Source organism: Colletotrichum chrysophilum, assembly GCF_026319265.1.
Source record: "Colletotrichum chrysophilum strain AFK26 chromosome Unknown scaffold_71, whole genome shotgun sequence".
NCBI lineage: Eukaryota > Fungi > Ascomycota > Sordariomycetes > Glomerellales > Glomerellaceae > Colletotrichum > Colletotrichum chrysophilum.
In genome coordinates this window covers 171,126-198,522 of record NW_026517358.1, presented here as the reverse complement: position 1 = coordinate 198,522, position 27,397 = coordinate 171,126, and the positions used below count along the sequence as shown (strand labels likewise).

General features: G+C 51.2%; 6 protein-coding genes and 1 non-coding gene across 7 annotated transcripts; 3 read left to right on the top strand and 4 right to left on the bottom strand.

The window, feature by feature from the left end:
* Positions 1-62: 62 nt before the first annotated feature.
* COL26b_008277 (uncharacterized protein) lies at positions 63-2,458 on the bottom strand (the record flags this gene model as incomplete). Its single annotated transcript, XM_053181040.1, has 6 exons — positions 63-1,364; positions 1,423-1,482; positions 1,537-1,591; positions 1,655-1,863; positions 1,923-2,261; positions 2,318-2,458. The coding sequence occupies 6 exons, from the start codon at positions 2,456-2,458 to the stop codon at positions 63-65; spliced, it is 2,106 nt and encodes a 701-aa protein (XP_053035056.1).
* Positions 2,459-3,064: 606 nt separating this feature from the next.
* On the bottom strand, positions 3,065-3,138 carry COL26b_008276. Its single transcript has one exon. It is a non-coding gene; the product is annotated as a tRNA-Asn (tRNA).
* A 943-nt stretch (positions 3,139-4,081) lies between these two features.
* COL26b_008275 (uncharacterized protein) lies at positions 4,082-5,419 on the top strand (the record flags this gene model as incomplete). Its single annotated transcript, XM_053181039.1, has 6 exons — positions 4,082-4,411; positions 4,470-4,595; positions 4,650-4,731; positions 4,786-4,892; positions 4,942-5,225; positions 5,302-5,419. 6 exons carry the CDS (start codon positions 4,082-4,084, stop codon positions 5,417-5,419), a joined length of 1,047 nt encoding a protein of 348 aa, XP_053035055.1.
* Positions 5,420-5,901: 482 nt separating this feature from the next.
* COL26b_008274 (uncharacterized protein) lies at positions 5,902-6,718 on the top strand (the record flags this gene model as incomplete). The annotated part of the gene is made up of 3 exons (XM_053181038.1): positions 5,902-5,974; positions 6,026-6,523; positions 6,570-6,718. 3 exons carry the CDS (start codon positions 5,902-5,904, stop codon positions 6,716-6,718), a joined length of 720 nt encoding a protein of 239 aa, XP_053035054.1.
* Positions 6,719-6,864: 146 nt separating this feature from the next.
* COL26b_008273 (uncharacterized protein) lies at positions 6,865-8,520 on the bottom strand (the record flags this gene model as incomplete). Its single annotated transcript, XM_053181037.1, has 2 exons — positions 6,865-7,550; positions 8,358-8,520. 2 exons carry the CDS (start codon positions 8,518-8,520, stop codon positions 6,865-6,867), a joined length of 849 nt encoding a protein of 282 aa, XP_053035053.1.
* A 5,784-nt stretch (positions 8,521-14,304) lies between these two features.
* Positions 14,305-15,539, top strand: COL26b_008272 (uncharacterized protein; the record flags this gene model as incomplete). Its single annotated transcript, XM_053181036.1, has 2 exons — positions 14,305-14,847; positions 14,898-15,539. 2 exons carry the CDS (start codon positions 14,305-14,307, stop codon positions 15,537-15,539), a joined length of 1,185 nt encoding a protein of 394 aa, XP_053035052.1.
* A 7,913-nt stretch (positions 15,540-23,452) lies between these two features.
* COL26b_008271 (uncharacterized protein) lies at positions 23,453-24,649 on the bottom strand (the record flags this gene model as incomplete). Its single annotated transcript, XM_053181035.1, has 4 exons — positions 23,453-23,604; positions 23,670-23,886; positions 23,950-24,269; positions 24,370-24,649. The coding sequence occupies 4 exons, from the start codon at positions 24,647-24,649 to the stop codon at positions 23,453-23,455; spliced, it is 969 nt and encodes a 322-aa protein (XP_053035051.1).
* Between the last annotated feature and the right edge of the window lie 2,748 nt (positions 24,650-27,397).

Sequence of the window (27,397 nt, the reverse complement as noted above, 5' to 3'; positions counted from 1 at the left end):
GATATTTGAAGCTGAATCTGAGGAGCTGTTAGTTGACATTAGGGAATTTCTTTGTCTCACACCTACTCAGCTGTTCTTGTCTCTCCAGGATTGACGATGAAAGTATCAGTGGATAGTGCAACGTCCGGGACAAGCTCAATAGGCTTGACGTCAAGCACATCTGCAAGCATCTGAGAAGTCCTGCCTTGCGCATTGAACCCTCCTGCTGGTTCCACAGCGAATGTATAGCCCACAGGATCATCGCCATTGTTAGTGATGTCAACCTTGTGACTGCCTATGAATGTTCTCGTATCATTGAGTGCCATCTTCTCAAACGACAGCGAAGTCGTTGACTCCAACAACTTCGTGGCATTGATGAGGCCAGTGCCAACTTGCGCGACAGGTGCGAAAAAGCCAAAGTCGGTTGGTAATGCTTGAGGCACAATGGCTTGCCACGGAAGAGACTCCCCACAGGAGATAATGCGCCTTGAGAGATCCTTGGCAAATCCCTTCCCATGTACTGAGCGGCCCCCATGCTTGCCTATGTAGAGCGCAGCGACGCCTGCCACGTAGGGTGTAGCCATACTCGTCCCTGAAAGGACTTTCCAAGTCTTGTTGAGATAGGTGCTGTAGATGCTGGCACCAGGAGCGGCAATATCGGGTTTTATCTCCAGCTCGTAGGTGCCGCCCCAGCTGGAATACTGTGAAGGGATCCCACCAGCAGCATCGAAGAATCCAACTGCCCAGTTGGGATCTGCAGGGTTGGTGAAGTCTGCAGTCACGTTGCCGCCGGCCTTGACTGTTTCGATGATAGCTGCACCGGCTTTGGCGTCAATGAGGGCCATTTGTGATTTGTATGCAGAGTTGGCGACCAGCTCAAATGGTCGGTAGTCGTCGTTGTAGATGAGCATGTACTGTGCGCCGAACTTCTCAACGTTCGTCTGCTTCACATACTGAGTGCAGCCTCCTCGTCTGACGAGGACAACAACGTTGGAGAGATCTGGCGTTGTTTCTGGCAGTGTGTTACAAGCTTCAGCTGATGCCTTGGTGTCGAAAGACAGGGGCACAATGGGTAGACCGGTAACGTTCCACAGTGGTCTGTTGACGGGTGGGATATAAGCCAGCTGCGTCGTGTTGGAAACACCCTCAGCGCTGAAGGTTGCATGCCACGGCTTGGCAGGTACTCGGCTCGTGTCAGCGGAGGCAACGGCTAGAACCTCTTTTCCTGACGAACCGCTGCTCGCGTAGAATGGGCCCTCATCGCCATCGTTGCCGGCGGCGATGGTGACAACGACGCCTTGCTCTACGATTCTAGATGCCACCGTTGCCCAGGGTCCATCTGAAAAGCCAGCTGCGCGCCCGATGCTTGCAGTGATGATATCTGCCTGTGTCCGTCATTGATCAGCGCGAATTCCCATCATACGCGTGAGTGGGAGAATTTACACCTGACTCATAGGCCATGATGGTTGCGTCAATAAGTGTGTCTTCATCGGTACCCTCGAACTGCAACGTCCTTCAGTCAGCGCTATTGGGAAAGGATGCATCGATGTTTCTCACAGCACCAAACACTTTGAAGGCGAGGATTTCGACTTCGGGAGCAACCCCTGCGTAGCTAGAAGAGACGATTGTCAGTATCAAAGATCCGGCACCTCAGAAAACAGACGGTCAAACTCACAACTCGCTCTTTCCAGCAATGATACCGGCAACGTGTGTGCCGTGGCCCAATGAGTCGAGTGGGTCATCATCAGGCACTTTCCCGTTGGAACCATCGTAGTCTGTGGCCGTTAGCAGATTGATCACCACTGAAGAAACCTGTTGGTCACCTTCTCCGACAAGATCATATCCTCCAGAGACCTTGAATCCAGGACCAAACCCACCACCAAGCTAGCGAGCGCAGTCAGATATGATTTGACAACATTTCTCTTCATACACGGAGAACTCACAGCTGGGTGCCGATAGTCGACGCCTGAGTCAATGACAGCAACCTTCGCTCCCTTACCAAAGACACCTGCTTCATGAAGTTTGTCAACCCCAGTAGAGTAGTGTATGGACCAGTTCTGGGCTGTGGCATCGTCGCTGAAAGAAGCCTGCGGCGTGAGAGGTGCGAGCTTGTATGTCTTGACCGGCCATGCTTGCGAGACTTCTCGAAGGCTCTGCAGGGTATCCAAATTGTCATTGCCCGACTCGACGCTCAAACCGGAGAAAACCTCGCTGTTGAAGGACTTGAGGACCGTCGCGCCCGTGGCTTCGATCTTCCGCGATAGGTCGGTGAGTTGGGCGCCCTGAATGTAGCTTGTCAGCGGGGGGCCTTGAGGAGAAGTCTCTACTTCTGACGTACTTGTTCGACTTCAACAATAAACTTCTTGGTTCCAGAGAGAGCGGAACTTTCGTTCTCATCTCTTCTGCGCCCAGTACCGGGGAAAGTAAGAGCGTCGGTTAGCCCCAGGGCCGCTGCCCAGATCAGGAGATCAAATCGCATGATGATGAGACACGAGACGATGAGATCGCCTTCAGGCCATTGCGCGACGAGGCTTGCAAGACTTCGTATTTGAGAAACTCGAAAGAGAACCCGGATAGTACCTAGGAAATGGTTCTCGTGTCCGCATGCGCATTAGCTGTTGATTCCCTGTCGTGTCAACTTCCTGTCGTAGCATTTGAATGCAGCTTCTGGCAGGTTGCAAACCCGCCTTCTAGATTGGGATCATGGCTCTCAGCTATTCCCTGTAGCCAGGGCACACAAGGTCGCAATGAGCGCTGTAATGGTGCCAATCTTCCGCCCGTGGCGCATGGGGTTCATTTAGAGTCCCTGCTAGAGCGGCTTTGCCAAGAGCAAGATGGGTCCAAATAGCGCATATTAACTCAATTGCATGCATTCCTGGTTGAATCCGGTCCCTGACGATCCGGCTCAGTGCGAGTTGACTTTTTTATTCGTACTCCATGGCGAGCCATGGTATCTCAAATATGGCATGTAATTCATGCTCTCTGCAGCCTTAACAGCCCATCAGATTCGGCATCGGACCGCACATTGACCAAAAATGAGTTCACCACTAGAGTCATACAAAATGACGCAAAAAACACAGGATCTCTCCCCGAGGTGGGCTCGAACCACCAACCTCCAGATTAACAGTCTGACGCGCTAGCCAATTGTGCCATCGGGGAATCGCAGGATTTCTGGTTGAAGGCATCGCGATGGCAAGTGGATTATGCGGCGGAGTCAGTGTGGTTGTGGGACAGTCCAAGCCCTATGTAGAAGCGAAAGGTGCTTGATGAAATTGTGGAACCGATCCTTGATGAAGATGCCGTAAGTGCAGTTTGAGAACTGGTTTTAAGAATCCAGCGAGCCGCTTGAAAGGGGCGACATTGTTCGTCTGCTGAAAGACTCGCAAGATTTGGCTCTTTCGAAGATATTCGTCGTGGCCAGCACCGTAGTACTGGAAGCTTGGCGAGGGGATTCAGGCGGTTGATATGACGCAAGACTTACGATCGATCAGCTTCGAAGCATCTGGGTCGAAATATAGAGACACAAAATCGACAATGAAATCTTTTACCAGCTCCATATCGTGTCATCAATGACCGTCGGCCGTCCACACGGCGTCCTTCGGCGCGGGGATCGGCGGGCGGCATACCGGCTTGCGTTTTGGCTTCCGGGGCTTGTCGGGGCGCCTACGAACATGTGTGGCGCCACTATTTCCGGTTGAAGCCCCTAGTATCTGGCGCTTTTCTAAGCTGCCTGAGTAATCGGCCTTCGGTACAAGGGTGACATCATTCATGCACCTCCGACGGTCGATCCCCTCTCTGATTACAAATAGTGGTTCGAACGAAGGTCTGTGAATAGTACAATGGCGGAGGCCCAAATTAGGCCATGCCGCTTGAGCAATCAATCTACGAATACTGCTTCAACCACGCAGTCGCTATTCCCGGGGCGGCCTGTCGGATTATCCATGGAGGATACAAAACCGCTTGTAGATATGATTGACATAAATGTCTTGTTAACCCAAGTGAAAGAAATCATTTAAGTAAATTGGGTTGCTTGGCTTGGTTTTGTCATTAACAAACCCATCACAAGAGAATTGAAGTGCGCTCAATTTCTATCCCTTGGAAAATGGCACACAACATCCTCATCACTGGCGCCTCAGGGTACCTTGGTGGAACACTTCTTGCACGCTGGAAAGAAGCCGGCCTCAGCGGTTACGACAAGCTGTTCGCTCTTGTTCGAACAGATGCGCAAGCTGAAGCCGTCAAAAGTTACGGCGCCGAACCCCTTTCCTTTTCACTCAAGGATGAGAATGCCGTCAGAGACGCGGTCGTGAACAACCGGATCACGATTGTGTACTACCTGATCGATGCCCTCAACTCTGCTGGCCAGAAGAACTTCATCAAGGCTTTGGCAGAAGTGAAGCGCCTGACAGGAGAAGACGTTCATTTTCTTCATGTAAGTAGTGCAGATTCACGCTTTCAAAATGCGGGAACCCTGACAATTGTGTTGCAAGACCACCGGGGCAAAGATTTTCTCGAGCCACGCTGGAGCTCCCACAGATCGCCCGTTGCTCGACACCGACACAGATCTGTACAATGTTCAGAAGGCGCAAAAGGCACCCATTCCTATCATGCAAACCGTAAGTACTGCTTGAAAGTGGGTTTCCACGTGTGACCGGTCTGACGAAACCCAGGCCGTTGACACCAACAACATCATCATTGAAGAGGCAGCTGCGCAAGGTGTGAAAGCATACATCTTTGCTCCCTGCATCGTTTGTAAGCAACCGGCCATCGATTTCCCAAAAGGCCAGTTTCTGACGGAATGCGCAGATGGTAAAAATGAGGGCTTTGGAAACCCTGTTTCTATTCAGACCAGGGAAATTGTCAAAGCCGCCAAAGCTGCTGGTCGTGTTTACTCAATTACTCCAGGACGGCCGGTAAGCCCACCTCGCCGTAAAGACTACTTACTGAATCTAATTATGATAGACTTGGCCAGTATGCCATGTTACAGATAACGCGACCCTCTACCTCCGAATTTTGCGTGCTATCCTCAACGGTGACGATCCGGGCAGCGGCAAGAACGGTTACTATCTGGCATCCGCTGGTAGTGTTGAGTGGGATGCTCTTTACGCCGCAATGGCCAAGGCTCTGTTCAAAAGAGGCATCATTTCCACCGACGAAGTCGTGCAGGCTGATCAGAAAGCAGTCGACATCATGGCTAAGGGTATGGGTGTGGATGCATCCCTAGTTGAGATGGGTTTGGCTGGAAAGTAAGTTTCAAACCTCCACAGTAACCTTGACTATGGTATCCAGCATGGTATGCTGACATATTTGTCCTCCCGACAGGTGCACATTCACATCTCGACATGGCTCTGAGATTGGGTGGAAACCTCAATACCCACCGGAACACATCCTCGATGTCGCTGATGCGGAGGTAGAGCTAATCCTCAAGAACTTGAAGTAGATGAGAAGCATGAAATGGCGCGTTGTCGTATTCAATTGAGCAGCTCGTTCTTTTCAGATAGAATGTAATACTCTTATTGGATTATCTGTCGTTGTTCTACATACATGAGAATCGTAGAAGGCGATTCAATCAGATTCCCCGCGCTAGCTACCTTAATCAAGGATAAGTACTTATTTCTCCTGCTTCTCCGATGTTTTCCGGGCCTTTGATTGGTGGTTTTCGTATCTTTGTCAAAAGTTCCTGCAGTATGTATGTCAGCAATGAGGGGACAAACACCGCGGACCGTCCGTGGCAACGAGGATCCGTGGATCGGCCCCGCTCGGGATTTGTCACTGCTGCCTACGCCCTACACCAAACAGTTGTTGACACCTTACATCATGCCGTCCCATTTCAACTCCTCCCTCACTGTTGTCTGATCAATATTTCAATCTCACATTGATCAAAGTATGCCATTGAGAGCTCGCGAAATAAACAAGCACAACATGTCCGGGCAACTCATCTTTTTCGACATTCCTAGCAGAGACGGCACTTGCTGGTCTCTGAACACGTGGAAAAGTAGGACCCTTAACCAGCAGATAAGAGAACAGAGCTAACACCGTTACCCAGCGCGCCTGGCTCTCAACTTCAAGGGGGTCGACTACAAGACGGAGTGGCTCGAGTATCCTGACATTGCAGGCCGACTGGAAGCGGCTGGTCTCAAAGGCGACCCCGACCAGATCAGGCCTTTCACCTGCCCCACCGTCCAGTTTCCCGACGGCACATACATCATGAACAGCAAGAAAATCATCCCCCGTATTGAAGCCGACTATCCGGAGCCGCCCCTGTACCACGACGCAGACCTGTCTCAGGAAGCGCTCAAGCACATCGCCCCGGTCTGGGACGCCTTGGCACCTATTCTCCTCCCCGTGGCTCCTCGTGAGGTTCTGAACGAGTGCAGCGCAGAGTATTTCTGGCGGACGCGCAAGGAGTTTCTGGGCATGAGTCTGGACGAGTTTGGGGAGAAGAACGGTGGCGAAAAGGCGTGGGAGAAGGCCAAGAAGCCCATCGAGGACGCTGCTGCGCTGTTGAACAAGACGGAGGGTCCCTTCTTTCTCGGGGACAAGGGTAAGTCACCCCAGCCAGCAGGACGATTGGTGTTAACAAGAGCCAGTTTCGTACGCCGACTTCCTCTACGTCGGCGTCATAGCGATGGCGAAGAGGTTTAACGAGGAGAACTACCGCCGTATCGTCGAAATCTCGCCAGCATTTGACAAGCAGTACAAGGCTTGTGGCCCTTGGCTCGAGAGAAACGATCACTGAGTATGGAAAGTGATAGGAAACTTGGCTTTGCACATCGAAGTCTTTTATCAGCAATTGTTCCTGCTTATTAGGGAGTTGTCTATGAAATGATACAAAAGAACCTTTACATGTACCCAACTAGCTGAAGGCCAGATATCATTTTCCGCCTATCGTCTTTCCAACATTATGTTCCGCTCGTCTCCGAATGCATCACTTTTGTACCGAGCAAGATCGCGGACGAGCCTGCCCGGGTGAATCCAGAGATACAACGCCATGATGGCAACCATAAGAGCAGCGTCGACGGCGTACACAAAGAACTCATGCTTGATGATGTATCCCCCCTCTCCCTGGAGATACTCTATTCCCCTAACCAAACTCCTCACAAACATGAGGAGGGCCACTCCGTATGTCATCAAGTAGTACTTGTTCCAGTTGATCCCGGCGTGGGTCGCATTCAGGTTGGGCGCCTCGCGCTTGGCCCATCGGTGCGAGTGAGCACAAGAAAGCGCAAACAGGCAAATGACGCCGAGCTGCGCAAGCAGTCCGCCCATGATGATCTTCCTACTCAGATCGATAGCGGAGGGGTCGCCGGAGGCCGGCATGATTGATCCGAAAACCTGGCTGACAAAGCAGCCGATGTCGACGACGACGTAGAAGAAGGCCGTGAGCCGCGGGCTGATGGCGGCATGGCGTCGAAGATCGAGGGCTATGATGATACGGCCGAGACTCATGTAGATCGTTGCGGCGAAGAGGGGCGGGGATCCGAGGATGAGGAGGTTCTGCATGATGAAGGGGCCGACGGCGAGCGGGTTTTCGGATGCCTTTGCGCGGCCGTAGTAGCCAAACGCCTCGCCTGTGATTTACTTTAGCCAAAGGGGAATCACTAGGTGCGAATGCTTAAAAGATAGAGTGCTTACCCACGCCGCCAAGTATGAACGGGAGAAAATGCCACGCGCGAAGCCAGAAGAAGTAGCCTACATGTCCCACGACACCAATAGCGAACAACACTACAAATGTCCAGGCTGCTCCTGCATTGGGCCGGTATTCGTAGAAGACAATTTGTGTGCCGTTTACAACCGGCCCAAAAGGGCCATCGCCGTCGTTCATCATGGTAATGGCAGCGGTTGAGGCGGAAGTCCGAAAGATAGCAGAGAAATAGCCACAGGGGTAAGACAAAAGAACGGTAAAAATGGAAATAAACAAATACACCAGAGAGAGAATTAGAATCAAAAAGCTAGAAGACGCCGCTCTTATCATTAATGCTTCATGATTCAGGGGGGCGGGTCGCTGTGGCAGTGACACGGCTTTTTCGTATTGAAATACGAATTTTCGGATTAGAGAAAGCTCAACGTTGACTCCAATCAGAATATTGCACACGAAACGGGTGTGTCCACTGATCTGGTTAAACATTTCTATTGCGGAATTTCTATGAATAGTATATAGGGTACTTTTTAGCATCGTTAAGTGTTAACAAATACATTGGTCATGCGCATGTCCTCGTGGTACTTTGGTGCATTTCCGAGGCTGTCTCTAACGCCTCAAGTCGGGGCTGCAGGTTTCGCTGGTGAGGAGGGACTTGTAATGCAATTAAAAGCTTCAAGGGATGACCTTTTTTGCTGTGTCTACAGCGATTTGCAGTACACTAAAGAAAATAGCCTACCTAGAAAACTGGCCACCATGCTTTCATGAATAGCGACATGCAGCTTCTGGACGGACTCCGGGGACTGTTGCGTGGCAGCATTCTTGACGAGCTCTGTGATCGTCATATGTCGAAAGTTGGCAAGCTTTGCCATCTGCTGTTGACACCAGCCGCAACTGGGCATCTGGCCAGAGTCGACTTCGGTGTTTCCAAACATTGCCTTTCTCTTTATACCTATTCGCGAAAGATTTCCCTTCTCCGAAGGCTGATGTGCGCACTCTTTGGGTTGAAATGAGGTGTAAGGTGTGGACCTCGGTGTGTGCTGTTTTGCTAGGAAAATGAACGAGGAAGGTAAGTTGGGAGCCGTACGATTGGATCAGAATAGCAGGTAGACGGACAAGAGAAGTTGCTCACGGTCCACGTGGAGGAATAGCATGAGCCTTTCGCAGACCAGGCCATCTACTTATAGCATCAATGATGACCACGCGAACGTGGCATCATGGATCAGATCAAAACCATGCCAAACCGTTTACACATTTTAGAAAATTATGAAGTGATCTTTACCACGCCTTTAAGATTTAGGCACTGGGAGATTCCCACCTCCTCACCATGGAAAACTAAATGATTCATCCGCTTTCATACAATCACGGCGATTACCTAGCTTGGGATACTGATGGCAGTGGGATTCCAACGCCCGAGATCATCCCTTGCCAGGTCATTCCTCCTTGCGACCTGACGCTGTAAAGGACACTTCTTCCCAACCGCAGAGTCGGCCAACGCGCTGACGGCAGGACTCAGCCGCACGCGAGGCATCTTTTACAACAAAACTGGCCGTGACATAACCGTCGCTTGGTTGTTTCGCGGAAGCCTCCGTCGCGTTCAAGATCTAGGCATCAGACTACTCACACCAATCGGGTATTGGAGGCCATCCTGGACCGTTCGCCGTCGGATACAGAACTCCAGCTCTGCTGGGTTACCGCTGCTAGGTAATGTGACGGAGAATACCACTTGACGAACATCGTGGTGTAGGTTTGTTGAGCTGATCCAGCTGTGCCCCGAAGGCCTCTGGAAGCCCGAAATGCTGCCCGTCCGCATGAGAAAGCAACTCACAGGAATCTTGATGGATCTAGCACGAATCAGCCACGCTTTCGGCACAGCTGGCTTCCATAGAAATCCAAGGTGTTGTGAAGAAGATACGCTAGCAACAAGAGGATACCAGACGTGCAAATAACCGCCCTATCCACGTATACTCGAACAGATTCTCATCCTGGGAACGATACGGAGCGGGGGGGAGTTATCGCCGAGCACAAGTTTAGTTCGAGTCGCCAGCGTCCAGAGCTGAGAGCATGCGCCAGGGCGTTGCACGGCTCTTCCCCACGATATGTACCGGCGAATGTTCACGCCTGTGACTTTTCTGCATCATCGCTGCCAGAGACTTGATCTGCGAGCGTGACTCTGCAATGATCTGTTCATTTGCGCCCCGGTCCTAAAAGATCTAGATAAACATCAAGACCGAAAACCGTTACTGCCAAGTCACAGTATCAGACTTGCATAAAATAAATAGAACAGTCTACATCAAAACGGAATGGCCCACTTGATATTGGGGAGAAGATAGAATTGAGCTAAGGATCACAAAATAGGATTCCTCGGGACTGCCAAGATCGGGTCGTTGTTCGAGCAACCGTGACACAGCACCGGGGCGGACAATTCAGTCGGTGCGTAATTAAGAGCGCATAGTGACCTCCTCTCAGTCGCTTCGTAGGGATTCATGGCAGCTGCAATCCGTCAGCAATACCTCCAGAAATAATCCGGAGGATTGCGTGTAAGTCGACTGGAAACCTTACGATGGCAGGGCGTCGGGCATGTGGGGTTATGCCGGCAGAAGAAATATCTTAGTCCTGCCACCAGCTGAAAACCGTGCTTTGCTTGGCTCTTTTCAGCGCATGATGCAGTGCGAGGTTCGGGGCTGTAGTGTGAATTGTGTTGCGCAGCTGCGAGGACGAGAAAAGTCCATTTGCTTGTATTAAGATTGCATGATGGGGTCGGCAAGTGGCACAAGACGGAGGCGTAGGCTCTTGACTCAGATTGATCTTTCGAACGGCCTGGGGGCGGTCCGGAAGCCGCCGCCCCCTCCGGACAAGATGCGCCGATGGGCTTGTTGAGACCCGCCTCCGACCGACTTGTAAGACCGTGGCGACAAACGCAGCGGAATGAAAGCAGAGGGATACTGGCGATCAAAAGCCCTTGCTGCAAACACTCTATCGCCGGCGAACTGTCTTAGAGTGTCTCTGGATGATGGGCATAGCAGACAGGTTGACGCGTGGGAGGTAATAGGTCACTGTCAGTCAAGCTTTGATGGGACGCGCAAGTACCCGTTAGTGGTTCAGTTGCGCAAGCGTGTGGTTGCTTCTTCTAGAATCGATAATTCAGTTCGAGATGTCTAACCGGCGGCAGTGGAAAATGGCAGGTGAGACTCTGACTTTGCCGCCAACGCGTCTGGATCATGACGCGATAGCCGGCAGTCGTGAGTCTCTCTCTCTGGCCGGCACTCGGCGATGCAGGTACAATGCAAATGCAGGTGAGGAGCACCAACGGACGGTCGATTATGATCGGCAATGGGATGCAGGGCTTGAGCCTTGTGCATCTGGACAAGGAGACTGCGAGCGAATGGTCCGACGCGCGAGGCAGGCCGGTCTTGGCATTGACCGGGGCTTGTCAAATCGCAAAAGTTGTCCGTTCATCGGGTAGGCGATCCTTGGGGGGCCCGGAGGAGCTGGCGAGTGCAGGTGCGGGCACGTCAGAGAACGCCAAAACGTCAGCAATTGACTTCTTGGACGGGGAGAGTGTGAAGCAGCCTGAATGGCAAATGAGATGATCGGCGAGGAACAGTATTGACAGAGGCGATTGGGTGAAAGGCGCAAAGGTGAGACTGAGAACAGACATCTCAAACGGCACGAGAAGCCGTACCCGTGCCGGTGGCTGATTCTTGATCAGATTGGCGTGCCGTGCGTGGCTGGCGGCCGTCGAAAGAAGGCGCCGCAATGGATTCGTAGGTCGATCGGGCGGAAGCCAAAAATAAGACTTGAAATCAGACAGGAATAAGAAACGGAGTGCTTGGCTGCCTGGTTGGGATGGTGTTGGGATGAGTTGGAAATGTCCCCATGTTCCTGAATGGCCTCATGTGGTGTCCAAACAAAGGGTGACAGCCAGCTGGAGCCTTCAGCCCGAAACCATGCTTCTGTGCCTGCATGCCAAGTGCCTTGGTCATTTAGCAGTGGGTGCTAAGACGGTGTAAGGCTCGCAAACCATCTTGGCGAGGCCAAAGGGCATTGAATACAGCAACGTGTTTGCTTAGCCTTTCAGGTCATGGTCTATTTTGTGAAGGTCAGTGAGAAGAAGAAGCACAAAATAGGTATCCCGACCTTGCCAGAAACGGAAACGCTCAGGTCGCCCACGTGCCTGCCTTTCCGTGGACGGTTCCCAAGGAGAGAGGCTGGTCAGGAAGGAGCAAAAGAGTGCCTGGGCAGGAACAGAAAGCATTGAGGGGAAAGACCACCTGCCCCTGCCCCGACCATAGTGAGCAGTCAGCCAGTCAGCAATCAAGCAACAGCAGGCGCGACACTGAATTGGCGGCAGTTGCAACCAGCAAACGAAAGGAGAAACTGCGTCTGCAGCACGCTTTCCGCGGCCTGCACAAAGTTGGAAAGCACAGCGGATGACCAGCGTTGTTTCCTTCCCATCACAAAAATAATCGTAAGGCTGATGAAACCAATCACACCCACGGAAATGCAACCCTCCCAACCAAACATCCAGGCGGGCAGTGACCACCCTCGGCATCGGAAGAAGTTGCGGTTACTGCTCCCGTACCTAGTCATCCATCCGTCCCGTCGCGATGCCCTGTGCTGCACTGCGAAAACTTCAGTTGGATATCCAATGCAACATCCACCTCTCCCCGCTGGTCGCATTCGCGGGGCCCCAATACGAGCGCAATCCCACAGATTCATACTTTTTGCAATCAATTTGACGTAGGACAAGACTCGACGGAGAAGTCTGTCAGCACGAAGCGGAGTACAGCATCCCCAAACAAGCCAATTCATCCACCCGCTCTACCCACACACGAGACACTGATGGGCATGGACAAGAACGAAGCGACCGGGGCTTTCTCGCGGGCGGCAGCACAGCAATCACTCAGTCAATCAGGACTTGCGACTCACGATTCACAACGCAGCCTGCATTGGCATACACCTCGCTTCTCGACTCTGCCAGTGCTGCTGCCTGCCCTCCTCTGCCTTGCAGGAATCTCAGACCCTCGGAGATGATCAAAATGCGTCACATCGGCCTGGGCAATCAAGGGCTTGCGCAAGTCGGACGACAGCCGGTGGCATCAACACCAACAGAAGCGAGAGAGGAAGACGGCCTACCATGACAAAAACAATCCACGAAAAGAAGCAATGGAAGACGCTAATCCATCGTTCGTCTCAAACAAACACTCCCCCAAGCTAAGATGAACGGCGCATCGACACCGCGGACAATACCAGCCACGCCATCGCCGCACCGTGCTCACTGCCCCCTCCTGCGCTTCCGCACTCAGTCATCTCACGCTGCAGGTACTGACTGCAGTCTTCTCTGAAGGGCCTCAAGGACGCACGCAACAACGCCAGACGATCTCCCTTCTTTTCCCCGAATAGCGCCAAATCCCCTGCACGCTCGGGAAACACACCGCTGCCACGGGATCAGCTTTCCAATCCTCACAGGCACACTCGCATTCAATTGCAGATGCAACTGGGTTGGTCCCCATCTCACGATGTGCGACAGCGAGGATGCTTGATGCTGACACCCAATCACAGCAACCGCGTCCCTTACGTCAGTCCCCTTTCATACGACTCTAATGCGCCAAGTCCTGCACCTTCATACACCCTTCTTTCCCACGAGTTTGCCGGATGACATCGCCCAGCTGGGAGGACCCTAATACGACGCCCGAAGGAAAAAGTACCGCACCTCGTCAAAGCCTCCAAGCCTCAACAGCATCCAACCAAATCCCTCTGCTGCTGGCCCCGCGCCGCTCCCGCCGCCTTCCCTTCCACACAAAGCCGTTGCCGATGATCTCTTTGTCATTGTCCCCTTTATGTTGCCCTGCCTGGCTGCCTGTCGCGATGCTCGCCGTCTTCCCTAAAAGGTACAAGCTCATGAGTAAAAAAAGGATCTCGGGTCCCTAGCGCCAAGTGCTTCGGGCGCACACCGTTGGGACTGCAATTTTGACGTCCAGTCACTCGGGTTGCCAATGCTCGTATTGTCTCCTCAACCTACTACTCCAGTCAGGGGCAGCACGCGAGGTCGTCGGCATCTTAGCAGCGCAGGCTCTCCAACAAAGGCCGACACGGTTTTCTTGGCCCTCATTTCTTCTTCGTCTAAGTCTCTGAAGACGATCCCACCAGAGTCCCCGCAGAGGGGTCTGCCCGGTGGAGGTTCCACGATGGCGCCGGCGCTGGCGCATCGACACTTGGGCCTTGTTTTCTTCCGCCCGTCTCTCGCACGACATCAAGCCATAGCATAGCCCACAGCTCCCCCACGGATAGCAGTGCCTGCAAGTTGCAAGACACCTTGTTCATACGGACATCCCCCTTGCGTGCGATCCTCCGCTTCTGGGGTAGTCAAGACGAAAGCCATGTACCCTGTCGCCCCATCTCGCCCGAGGACTCGGCCGCCGTTGGGCGTTGCCCACGGACTCGACGGTTACCTTCTACCCAGCCTTCTCTTCTCTAAGCCAACCGGCAGGTTTGTCTAGCACTTCATTTCCCATCATCCCCGGGGCTTGTCATGCATTCATAAGGCGTGGGTGGGCACCTCCCTTGGCGTGGAAGGTTTAGATATAAGCGTATCCCGTCCCCCCTAGAAGGTGAGGCTGCTTCTGCGATACCTTGTCCATCATCACCTCAGTCATTCGCTTCTACCGCCTTCAACCGCAACGATGCTTGTTAGAGTACACTCACTTTCGCTCCTGGCGGCCATTGTCGCCTCAGGAGATTCAGCCACGGCCATTCCCTTCGAGTCATCGTCTGCTCTCTCCACCAGAGACATCCCGCGCCCCCGTTTTGGAAGTGTCCCGTACGGAGTCGATCTCACCCAGTGCACCGTGAAGGGCAAGGTCGCCCTCTCCTTCGATGATGGCCCAGGAGAATACACCGAGCAGGTTCTCGACACCCTGGAGAAGAACGGAAACATCAAGGCTACCTTTTTCTTGGTCGGCACAAACGGCAACAACGGCATCTCCAACGCCGCCTACACCCCGGTTCTGAAGCGCATGTTCAATGCTGGCCACCAGCTCGGCAGTCACTCATGGAGCCACAAGGACTTCGACACCATCTCTCATGATGAGAAGGTTGAGGAGCTTGTCATGAACGAAGAGGTCTTCTCCAAGACTCTTGGTGTCATCCCCACCTACTTCCGCCCTCCATACACCCACTGCGGCAGCGCTTGCATTTCCACGCTGAATGACCTTTCTTACCACGTGGTAGGTAACAAACTTCACCGGTTTGATGTAATGTTACTAATGGCAATTAGATGGACTACAACTTGGATACCAAGGACTGGGTCGACAACGGCGTCAACTCCAAGCAGACTTACTCCGGCGCCGTCAACGGTGGAAACCCCGCAAGCGATTCCTTCATCTCCCTGGCCCACGACATCCACACCTTCACCGTCAATGGCTTCGTCCAGTACATGATCGATGTCGCAAAGGCCAAGGGCTTCGAGTTCACCACCATTGGTGAATGTCTCGGCGACCCGGCCTCCAACTGGTACCGTGACCCCAAGACTGGCGAGCCCTGGGGCGGCGTCAAGGAGGAGCCCAAGCCCAGCACCACATCCAAGCCTGCTGTTCCTAGCACGACCTCTGCTGCCGAGACCAAGACCTCCGCGGCGGAGTCTGCTACTGCCAAGGCCACCCCCACCAAGAGCGCCTCCGACGACGACCGCGAGACCGAAGGCCCCAGTGGCGCCACCACCGTCAAGCCCCCAGGTGCCTCCGCTACCATCAACGGTGGCGCTAATGTCGGCCTCGGTCCCGTCACCCCGACTGGTACCGCCGGCGCCGCCGCACCCACCAACACGCCGACTCACGTGGAGGTCAACGCCGCCGGTCGTGCTGTCTTCTCCGTCGGTGGCGCTCTGGCCGGTGTCCTGGCCTGGGCCATGATGATCTAGTCTGCATGTATGCCTGGCTGCCCATCAGGCGGGAGGGAACATATATTTCGTGTAATATTTTGGATAATCCTTAATCTGGCCGTCGCTAGGTCGATGCGCCCTGGGGTCTGGCTTTGCTGATGGAGATGATGTATGATACCATGCCTTTGTATGCAATGCGTACCGGATATAGATGCGAAAAGGTAGCAGCCATTTGATCTGATTCCTGATTCTTGATATGAATTTTCGCCTGCTCAGTGAAATTGATGTCTGTCGATGTGACTACAAATGGAGAAAGAACCTGTCTTTTGGGGAGTTGTGGCTGAGGGAACCTATCACAGATGTTCGTAAGCGAACAGTATATTCTCCTCATTCTAGTTAACGAGAACCATCTCCACGGTGCCCTCTTTGTCTCAGAGTAGCATAAATAGCTGCCAGCGGCCACTCTGACTTGGAAGGGCTGGCCAATTCATGGAAGACGTGTCTTCTCTGTTAAGTTCAACGCCCTAGCGCGCAAGTCCGTGGAGCTGTCTGCAGTCTAATTAGAGCCATAGGTGTCCGGGAGACTTTCGCCAAGTCTCCTTTGCCTCCATTACCTGCCTCCGTAACCTGGATGAGTCTGGAATACCTGCCAGACGCCAGGGACGGAAGGCGGTGGCGATGTGGCTCGCGAGGGACCTGATGGTATGCGCGAGTGTCTTGTGTGTTCGGAACTTCTTTGAGCCCATGGCAAGAAGGTCGGAAGATGACCTACCAAATGGATTCTGTGTTTGTGGGAGGAATAGATAGGTATCTTAGGGTCTTTAAATAGGCCCCCATGTGTTGAGGCGGTGACTTCTCAGACTCTCTATGCGATGAAGAACGGGGGAAAAGCTTCTTTTGTATGTAATTCACCGCCTTGGGTGCTGAATACACCCGGAGTGCCACAGACGAATGGCGAATAGAACGTATGGAAGTAGCAGTAGTTGATCCAGAGAAGTCGGCGACGGACCTGTGGTTTCTATGGCTTTATCCAAACCATCCTGTTTGTGAGGGAACTTTGTCTCCTATTGAAATCCAACGATCGCCCATTTCATTGGCTTTTGGGATCGGACTGAGGTTTTCATGGGAACCTTAAATATCTTGCTCGACAACTTCGGGAGAGGGTTCGACTGCGTGTGGATACTTGTGTGTCTTGCCTTTGGAGTAAACTTAGTGTTCGGAGAGTGATGACTTCGTCCTGAGGGTGGAAGCGTATATCATGTTATTTGCATACTTATGTGTATATGTTTCCGGTTGGCACCTCATTCTCTTGACAAACACCAATAGAACGCTTTTGATTAAATTTGTGTGCTTTGGTTCATTGTCCCCACACATCAGCCACGCGGACTTAGGTTCGTAAATTCCACACCTGCATAACACGGGGAGGGACAGTTGGCGAAGACGCTATTTCTGTCGTCGATCCTCTGCTTGAGAGTATTCCGAGTTTGGGGTGTGCCATACACCAGCCGTTCATAGCCGCCTGGCTGAATTTGAGGTCAGGCTGCCTCTCGACATATGTACCAGTCGTGAGAGTAGCAGCACTACGAGCCCAGGCGAAGAACGATTCACATCGATGTTTGTGATTTGGTCGCCAGCTAAACGAGGAGACAATTGAGTGAATCTATAGGTTTTCAGTGATCTCTTCATTCAGACTCCAGGGGCATGAACCCAGCGGGCGAGATTTCATATAGGTTGTCACAGAAATACTCTGTGGCGTTGAAATTTATTATGGTCACAATTAAAGGGGTTTGCTTAACAGCTAGCACATTGGGATTATCTACTGCGCGTATTAACCATCTTGAGTTGCGTGCTGGTTGAAGTTAATATTTATCGCTACAGAATGCGAGGCACTTGTGTCTATTCTGCTAATAGTCGCTGGAGAATGGACAGAGATGACAGCCATGCGAGTGTTGAAATGCTTTAGGCTAGACTGCGAGGGAAGCTAGCTCATTATGAACACTTACTGGCAACAAATGCTACTGCCGGCGTGCTGAAGCATTGCGTTGGTGAGAGATATTGCTGTGCAACAGGAGATCGATAGGAACGGGCTCCAATTATATACTTCCGCTTGAAGCTTTGAGATCTCAACTATGTCATAGAGCAGATAAGGTCTCCCTATCAGCAGCTTTTGTATATATAAGCCGTCGCCGGTAGCAATCGCAGGTGTTGGTCGGGGAGCAATGGACGAAGGCGGACGATGCCCATGCGATCTGCATTCTTTGAGAGGGCGGCCTTCAAGCTCGACGGCCCGTCAAGAGACCCTTCAAGTCTATAGATGAGATGGAGGTGTTTCTCTGCTTTGTCTCTAGACTTACTCCTTGCAATAGTTTGACTATGAATAGTTTCAAAACGGAGATGACGCGTAGAGACAGTCCCGGTTGAAACAGGTTAAGGCTTTTGACACATTCTGCTGCGTGTCATTGGTATGAAGACTTGAAAGAAGGAGAGGAATTAGCTTGTGGTGTCTATGTCTTCATCAAAAACGACACCAATTGCCCGAAGATTGGCTTGGGTAGAAAGAGGAACCTGATCTGGCAAGATCTGATCATTTATATGGTTGGCGTCGTGAGTGGGAGTTCTTATCGTTGTGTAGATTTATGTGAACAGACGAATACCTGATATAAAACCAGGGCGCCGTGAATGGGACGTATCATCCGAAAAACCGTCCATCTGAAACCCGCATTCTCATCGCCATACCTCATTCCACCATCACCAGCATGGAGCCCGGTTCATCAGCGAGTCGTTAGTTGAGAACGGGCAACTACTGCAACACCAGCTTGTCACCTTCAACCTATCGTCTTCGGTGTATACGAGCTGGTACACTCGGAGGAATCCTACAAAGAATAGCAATACGGGAGGCTTGTAGACGTTCGTGAATCGTAAGGGGGAAGCATGCATCTAGAAGAAAAAGACATTTCTAGACTGTGAAGAATATTGTCATATCACTACTCCCACTTCTACTTTCAGTTTCATTGTGTCTGAAAAGCTGGTAATTCAAGTTTGTTATCTATAACCTAAGGCATATGACGGGGTTGCCTAAAGAAATCTCTGGAATTCTATGACGAGCCACGCGTTGAGTCTTAATGGTGGCAGACCTGTAGAAAGGTATAGGCTATGAGATTGAAGAAGCTATGAAACCCCAACAACTGTCCGCCTTTGTTCGGTATTCATCGGCTAGAGAATCTTCTGTCGTCAGGAGACTTCAAAATGCAAGACGCGACTGTGTTTTGACGAAAGCAGTAGTGAGTCGAGGGACCCTAGTAACAGATACACTGTTGCAACCCTTGTATATGCTGGATAGAACAATCGCAGGAAGATGAAAGGAAATATCTTTGCCTCGAGGGCAATGGAGATCACAGGGATATGGTGGCTTCGGTGAGAACTGTCGAGATGTGGAGAAAGGGGGTCTAGAATTCTTTACATCGTGAGACACACAAGCGAGCCACGACTACAGAAATGTCTGGAATCCAAAAAAAGATGACCTTCCTAGGGAAAGAATAATTTATAAAAAGACACACCCCTCATAGAGGAGGAAAGGCGTCCACTCGAGAGGCGACTTGTGGAAATTATTGCTATTGCTGACGACGCCGAATATATATTCCAAATTGGAGCTAACGATTGTCCATAAAAAGAAAATGCAACCAGAGAAGACACTCCGAAGAATGCCCAAAGCATGCCACCACGGCTTCACATCTCGAGGACGGTCGCCAACATGGCTTTTGTGGTTTGTTTAGGAATGGCGGATACGGGCATAATATCTCTCTAGCATAGTGTTCCCGTAGTCGAATACCCTGAAAATGGTTGGGAGTGACAGTAGAGCACCGTATCACTCTGGGAAGCCCTCTAATGCCATGGTTTCATAATTGCACGGGCATCGAACACTGTGCATCTAAGCTGCCCCCTTCCTTTTTCTCATATGCCACTACTGGATTGCACGAGGTGTCTAGTCCTTTTCGCAGGTTTCGAGGTTACAAGCCGACGATATCGTTTCCCACAGGTCACGGTGATTGATTGCAGTCTGCTCGTGTCAGTCGCGAATTTTCATAAACTTCTGGATGTCAAATTATCCTTTAACAACTCAAGTACCGTCGTTGAACTGTCACGTCGTGCTCAATGACACACCAACTTACCACAGAAAAGCAGCTGAAGTAGGACGAGTACGACCTCAGTCTTCCTCGAAGTCAAAAACCAGAAGTTCGGTGTTTGATATCTTATTTCCTCGGTTAACATCTGGGTCCATCGTCTTTAACGGTCTTCTGCAAGCATGGAAGATCCCTTGAGTTACAAAGCAGCAAATGAGAAATGACTGGCTGGGCCGCCATGATCGTCGCCCACTTGTGGCACCGGAGGCGCCCAGGTTTGCCAAGTCAACAAAGCACTTGACGGTGTGATGCCGCCCTTGCTTGAGACATCATGATCTTCTGATAGATGTGCAACAAGACCGTAAGCGAACTTTCGACTTTCCTCATTCCTTCCGACCACATAATTAATACTGCTGGAAGAGCTCCCTAAAAGATAACAACCTATAAATCCGCATTCGTCTCGGTCCAAACAACCAAGCTCCCTTCGCAAACCCTCATCATACTTTTCAGGCTTTCCCTCTTCTTTCTACCACCAACGATGTTGCCTACACACATCTTCATGACTTTGCTCTTCACGTTTGGAGCTTTTGGAAAATGCCTTCGGGACGCGTATCTACCAGGCTCGTATAGCTGGCGGAACAGAAACGTCAACATAGATTCTGTGTGCGCAGAGTTTGCAGGCGATTTCTCCCCGGATCACTTCAAGACGAAGTGCGTTGAAGACAAAAGCGGCAGGAGATGGGACTTTGAATTGAAGGTTCGTCCATGCCCGAATGCATTTGATTGCGACTTTCAGCATATATCGCCATCTAGCGCGATCAAATGACACCATTAACGCCATGGTTGTTTTAACAAAGAAGACCCGTTGCTGACCTCATGTTGTCATAGTTCATTGGCACCGGCCAAAAAAGTCGTCACATCAGCGAAAGAGAGTGCATGGGCGGCATGGAGTCCGAAGCCATAAAGTGCCGCAATGGTGGGCACACGAAGTATACTAATTGGGAATACAAGTGAGTTTCAGGTCGGACATATTCATGAGCAAAAGAAAGGATTCTGACGGCTTTTGGTAGGGTTGTGCCTGGGCAACGTTGGCCGGAGAAGGAGGTTGGCTGTAAGGGGTGACTGAGGTGACAGCAGCCTGGGATAAACAAAGCTCTGTTTGGCTCAAGCTGAAAGCTGTCCTGATTTGAACGACCTGTACGCTGGATCAAATCATCTTTCCTTTCTCCCTTGTACCGAACATTTGAAAGATGGTTCCTTGATTTTTAGGAAAATAACACGACATTCGCTGAGGTTGGTGGCTATCAGTGCCCTTCAAGCGGATTTGATTCGGGCTGCAGGAAGTTGGATCATTCCTGCAGCGCCTCGTGTTCTTTCCGCTGCTGCCTGGACTTCCCAGCCCACAATAGACAGAAAACGGCATCGCTCAACGCCCTCGCACGGGCCATTTCCTAAGCGATGAGTGGGCGCCCTTGCCCGAAATAGTACCTACTTCGAAAAGGAGATCAAGTCTGTTGAACATGAGAAATCTGGCTTCACCACGACTGCCTGGTAGATGTTGCCACTGTAAGCACATGGAGTCTTCATATATGCTCGATAAACCCCCAGGTCTATGTTTTCGCGAATGCGCGTAGCCAACTACGTTACTGCCAGAAACAAGACACCGCCCGCCTTCATCACCAATTTCCGATCATCATGGAGCGAAACCGCCACTCTGGTCGTGGTCTCGGCGTGCTTGGGACGCTAATCGTTGTCTTTTCAACCATACACTTTGCCACCGCGGTAGAATGTTGGGGTGGTCTGTCAGAGTATCCTAACGTGTTTGTCATTGTGAGTCATTATCAATGTTGAAGTTGGGGGATTTTGGCTCAACCTGAATCATCAGAACATCGGCCGCTCGCATTCGACTGTTGGAGCTGCGTGGCCTGGCCTCAGAAAGATACCAGACGGAAACACAAGTTTGTATCATGCGATGAAGAACTCGGGAATTCAAACACTAACTCAGCACCAGAGTGGATGCCCTTCCCAGAGGACACAACTTTACCTGATTTCTTCCTATCTGGACAGGAACCAAATTTACAGAGTGCTCTATTTGATTCAAGGTATTATTTGTCCCAAGAAGTGGTTCAGATATTGAAGGCTTATCATAAATAGCCACATGGTTTGCCATAAAGACGAGCCGGACTTTTTCATGGCAAGAACGTTTGAAAACCCACCATCGGATCCGAAGAACTTTGGCGAGAATTTGTTGTCTAACGAAACCCTCCTAGCTGTCCTACAGAAATCCAAAACGATAGCAGAAAGCTGGCTTGGAGAATCGTCAAAAACGACAGTTATTGCCGTCCCAGAGGCTTTGATATCTGATCCAATACGTGCACTTCTGAAGCAACTCGGCAAAGAGATTGGACTAGACGTTCTCAGAGTTGCCAGCGCTCTTACATCTGCAGCCAGAGGCCACAAGTTGGATGTCGGACTCTACGACGAAGAACCCTTCCTGATTTTCAATATGGGTAGAGAGAACTTTGAAGTCTCGGTTATCGACATTGACCAGGGAGTCGTCGAAGTTTATTCCTCGTCGATGGACAACCACTTGAGCAAAGCTTTCGGACCCTTTGCGTATGAGCTCGATGATAGAGCCAAAGGAAACTCTGCCAAAGAAGTCGTCGACCTCGTTGGGCATGTAATTGAGGAGGCTAATCTCACGAGGAGGGACATTCCACGGGTCATTATGACTGGTGAATATACACAGCATCCGGCCATCCGTGCTTTGCTGGAGGAGTTCTTCAACTACAACTCTTCAGTCGAGTACTTCGTCCACAGCGAGTGGCACGACACAGTCACTCTGGGAACTGCCATGATTTCCAGGATTCTCACGGGAAGAGCATGCGGAGAAGTTCAATATATGTCTATGGTTCTTCCACGCTCCATCGGAGTCGGGATTGCCGGCGGTGTTACCAGCCAGATGGTTCAACGAAACACGCCCATTCCAACGGCGAAGATACTCAACTTCACAACCACTTTCCATAACCAGACAGTCGTCACAATTCCAATCGTACTAGGTGGTTTTGTCGCCACTGCGAAGAACCAGAGGATCGCCACCCTGAAGCTGGAAGGCATTCCTCCTGCTCCCCGAGGCGAGCCGGTCATCAGTGTCCGCATTACCATCTCAGAAGATGAAACTCAATACGCAGCTGTACTCTTGTCGGCAAATGCAACTTTAATTGGCTCTCAAGGGAATACCTCGATCGATCACCATATGATTTTGGACGACTGGATTAGTTGGGATGATGACGAATTGTACCACCTTATCCTGCAAGAGGAGGCAGAGAAAGATTTTCGCGACGATATCTGCCGAAAAAGTCCTTACCTAGACTCCGATGAAAACACCCAAGTTTCGAATGAAGACTTTGACAATCTAGATGACTGGTGGGTGACGGATAGACTGAGAGCGAAAGCAGATGTGCAGAATGGACACGCTGCTCGTGCACTTTGTTTCTATGAGAAGGCATTACCTTACTTTCCCATTGGACATTCCGGGCTTCACCAAGAGATCAAGACTCTATGGAAACAAATACCAGAGCGGATGGATCACAGTGCATTTCACGGGCCGGAAAATGCATTTCGTAGTCGGTTGGTAAGCGACTGCTACCGTCAGTATCCATGACAGCAAGTTCGTCATCTTAGCTGTGGAGATGATTGGTCTTTCGTATGTAATTGGAACTCAAGATAACAGAAACTGCTGGACAATCTGAAGGCAACACTTCAATACCACACCAGGCGTTCCACCTTCCACGAAACCCATCTGGTCCGACACACACTGAATACGTTAAATCATCTTCTCTCAATTTCCTCAACTTCCAGATTCTTAACATCTGCCTCGGCCTCCACTCGCTCCGTGGAGAAGGGCTTTCGCCGCAGTTGAGCCCAAACAATCTTGTGAGTAGGCCTCATGAATAAAGCGTCCATGTCCTCAAGCGAAATTCCTGGAAATAGGAAGCATTAGCAATCATAATCCCAAGACATCGGGAACGTCCCAAGGGAATCATACCTTTGGTTTCTGGAACGAAGGCAAATGCCCAAATACCCATGCCGACCAGGATAGCACTAAAGAAGAAGTACGCTCCATAGCCCAGATCAGAAATCATGTACGGTGTTGTTCGTGCGATTATGAACGATCCGACCCATGTGTCTGCTGTCGTGAGAGCTACGCACAGCATGCGGATGTCCAGGGGAAATATCTCAGAGCAGACCGTCCATGTAATCCCCTGTGGCTCGGTTAGCTGTCTATTGTGTGAAGTAACATTCCTTCAACTGAACATGTCGCTTACCTGCCATGTCGCCGTGATGATGAATCCATGGATGTAAACGCAAGTGATAGCGAGGTATGCCCAGCCGTCCTTAGCGACAGGTCTTCCAGCTGCTGCTGCCTCAATGGGGTTGGCTTTCATGACGTACGATCCAATGTAAAACATCGGGATACACCCTAACGCCGAACCCCATATCATGCCTTTGCGTCGTCCAACCTTCTCAATTACGAGAACCGTAAAGGTGATCATACCGAGGGTCTTTGCGACTCCATAAAACCCGGTCGAGAAGAGCTTGGTGGAGGTCCCAGTAACGCCGAGTGTTTCGAAAATCCGAGGGGAATCTAGACGATCGCGGACCCATTAGCATGGTGCCATTTGTTGGTTAAAGCGATATCAGACTTCCATCACCTCTGAATCAGCTCTAGGGAACTTTCGACTCACAATACATAAGGATGTTCACACCAGTAAAGCTTTGGAGGAACATCAGAGCCAGCCCGATACCGAGGCGGTTCCGAACACCCTTTTCAAATAACTTCTTCGCCTTGGCGGTTTTGCTCATTCTCGTGGTGCTTCGTTGCTCAATCTGGGTCCGTATCTCCCCCATCTCGTGTCTGATGTAAGAATGATCACTCTCAAGTCCTCGGATCATGGTCAGCACGCGTTCCGCTGACTCGTAGTTGTCGCCCTTAGCCAGCCACCGAGGGCTTTCTGGGCAGAACATCATGCCGACAAATAAGAGAACCCCAGGTACCAATTGGAAAGCCAGAGGAACTATCCACTGCGTCTTGGCGTCGTTGGCTACAATCTGGTCGGTTGCGTAATTGATCCAGAACCCGAGCATCCCTCCGCCTTGTGAAGCGATCTCAAATATCCCGATCAGACGGCCCCGAATGGATGGTGGGGCTGTTTCGGCTATATAAACTGGCACGACGAGGGCACAGGCTCCGATGCCTAAACCAGCGACGGCGCGACCGCCAATGATCATGTTCATGTTGCCATTAGATGCTGTCATTATTGTACCACCAAGAAGGAAGACGCAGGACGCGATGAGGATGGCTCGTTTGCGGCCTAGCTTTTCTGCAATAGGGAAGGTTAAGAGCGAGCCGAAAAAGCAACCAGCCTAGAAGCCATGAGGTCAGCTCCATATTCAACCTCAATGAGAGCAGCCTTGGAGAGGCTCGGGGATAGGCAACTTGCATAGAATGTAGAGACGATGTTGCTTTGGACTTCATCCCTCTTGGACTGCGTGGCATCGAGGAGTCCAAAGTCCCTGACGAAGGAGTCGAGAGCCATCGTCCCACCGATCACGGCACTGTCGTAGCCCACTGCATCGGTTAGAAAGTTTTGTCGAATTCAATGGACGACGATGAAACGCGGTCTTACATGCTAGAGCTGACATGGAAGCCACAAGTGCGATGAAATGGATGCGCCAGTTCCGCACTTCCGGTGGGTCGTTCGTCCCCGAGGCGTGAGTGTTGAAGCACCCCATGTTCAAGCGCCACAACACGAGGCCTGATTTCTGGCGAAAATTTGGATGATGCTCTGAGATATGAAGACTTTGAAGTCTGAGAGCTTGAGAAGCAGTCACGAGGCTTCAAGTCATCTGGCTGCTGTGCCTGGTCTATGAGGAGGAACATTTCTCGTAGCTCAACTCACCCTGACGTCTTAAATACACTGAGACGGCTCTCAAATGTGCACCCCGCTTGATACATCCTCATGCTCGTGATCCTTGGCATAATTCTTGGATGGCATGTTTGCTAGGTTCCCCGCGGGGTTGAGAAAACCTGGGGAACCAAGCAGCCTATGACCGTGGGAGGTTATGAGCTTACAAGCTCTCTGTGGCGCCAGAACTGAGTCCGGGGAAGCGTCAGGTGGGGAATGAGCGGCGTTTTTGGTAGATCGAAACTGTATCAAGCTTATTTCCACATCGCAAATGTCAGATGAATGTGCCCTCAGAACTAGCCAGGGTCGCGGGCTTGTGCAACTCATTCCACCTATCAACGAGATCGCCCCAACATGCCAAGAGCAAGTAGATAGTCCTCTCTTCTTAGAAAGGACTTTGCCATCGGATCAGTTCCGATACATGCTTGGCATGGAGTCTTATGACATGTCTCGTAAGATATAGGCTATGGTGGACTCGTAGTCTCTGGTCACGAGATGAGATTGTAAAGCATGCAAATGCTGAGTAGACGTAGAACAGAGAAAAGTATTATTGATCATTAAAACAATTCTATATCCCCTGTTATATCAATACATCACCGCAGTAGATATTTCCAAGATCAAAGCCATGCTCAAATAGATCGTTCCAAGGAATATCAGCGCTTGGCGTCGGCTGAGCCGAACTATGATCTGTTGGATGGTGACCTTTCAGACCAAACCAAGACATGAACTCCGTGTCCACTTGGTTATCAGCAGTGTCAAGATTGCTCTCGAAGAAGGGCAAAGTGGCCCTTCCCAATCTTTGAATAATCCCCACGCTTCTTTCTACGACCGCTCCTCCATGGGAGATATCCCGAAGTAGTGTCGTACACGACCTGATGTTGGACTCCACTACGTCGCGCGTGAGCTCTTGTCTCAAAGCAGCGCTGGCTCTGAGTGAGTACAACATGGTAACGCCCGCCATGAACAGTGACGTAAGCGCAACGAATGTGTACGTGACTTTGTTTTTGGCATAAAGCGCCGCATAACAGCTGATGAGGCTTATCGACGAGTCCGCGCAATGACGCAGGGCTTCGATGGTACTGACAGGCGACGCATGTGATGGCCTGTAGAGGTTCATAATCGCTTGGTGATAGGCGATTTGGAACCACTCAGGTGTTTGATGCATAGATGTTGGGACCAAGTAGCGAGGGGCCGAGACGAGCCATTGGTTCAGTCTGGTGTGGTGTTGAACTCGGATAACGTCGATGTTGCTCCCTGCAAGGTTCGTGTCTCCTGCGGAGTGCAGTGATTTATAGATATCAGCATTGATGCGGCGGAGCTCGATGATGTGAAGGAATGTTGACAAATCGTTCACATCGGGGCCGAAGCTCAATGGTGTTTCTTGAGATGGGTTGGCGAGAACGTCATCAGAAAGAGATAAGGGTAGCGGCATGGTGATATCTGCATCTTGAATCCCAAGGGGAAGGCCGAGAGACATTGAGATGCCCCGGTCCATGGTGTAGACACACCAAAAAAGCCTCTTACACATTTCTGCTTCAAGAGCCTCCTTGGAGGCGATTGTCTCAACGCGATGCAGATTCATGCCTACAGCAAGCCGTAGGGCCAAGCCGATCGCATACCATAGGTTGACCGACTGGGGCTCATTATTGCCGTAAATGCAGAGCAACAAGAGACACTGAACGCTGTCAAAGTCATCCGTTGCTAGCGCACCTCCCAGACTGGCGGTGGCCGACTGAAAGAAGTCATCTTGCAACTGTCGATGTCGCTCATCTGTGCGGGCCCTTTCCGATGCTGCGATAGCGAGGAC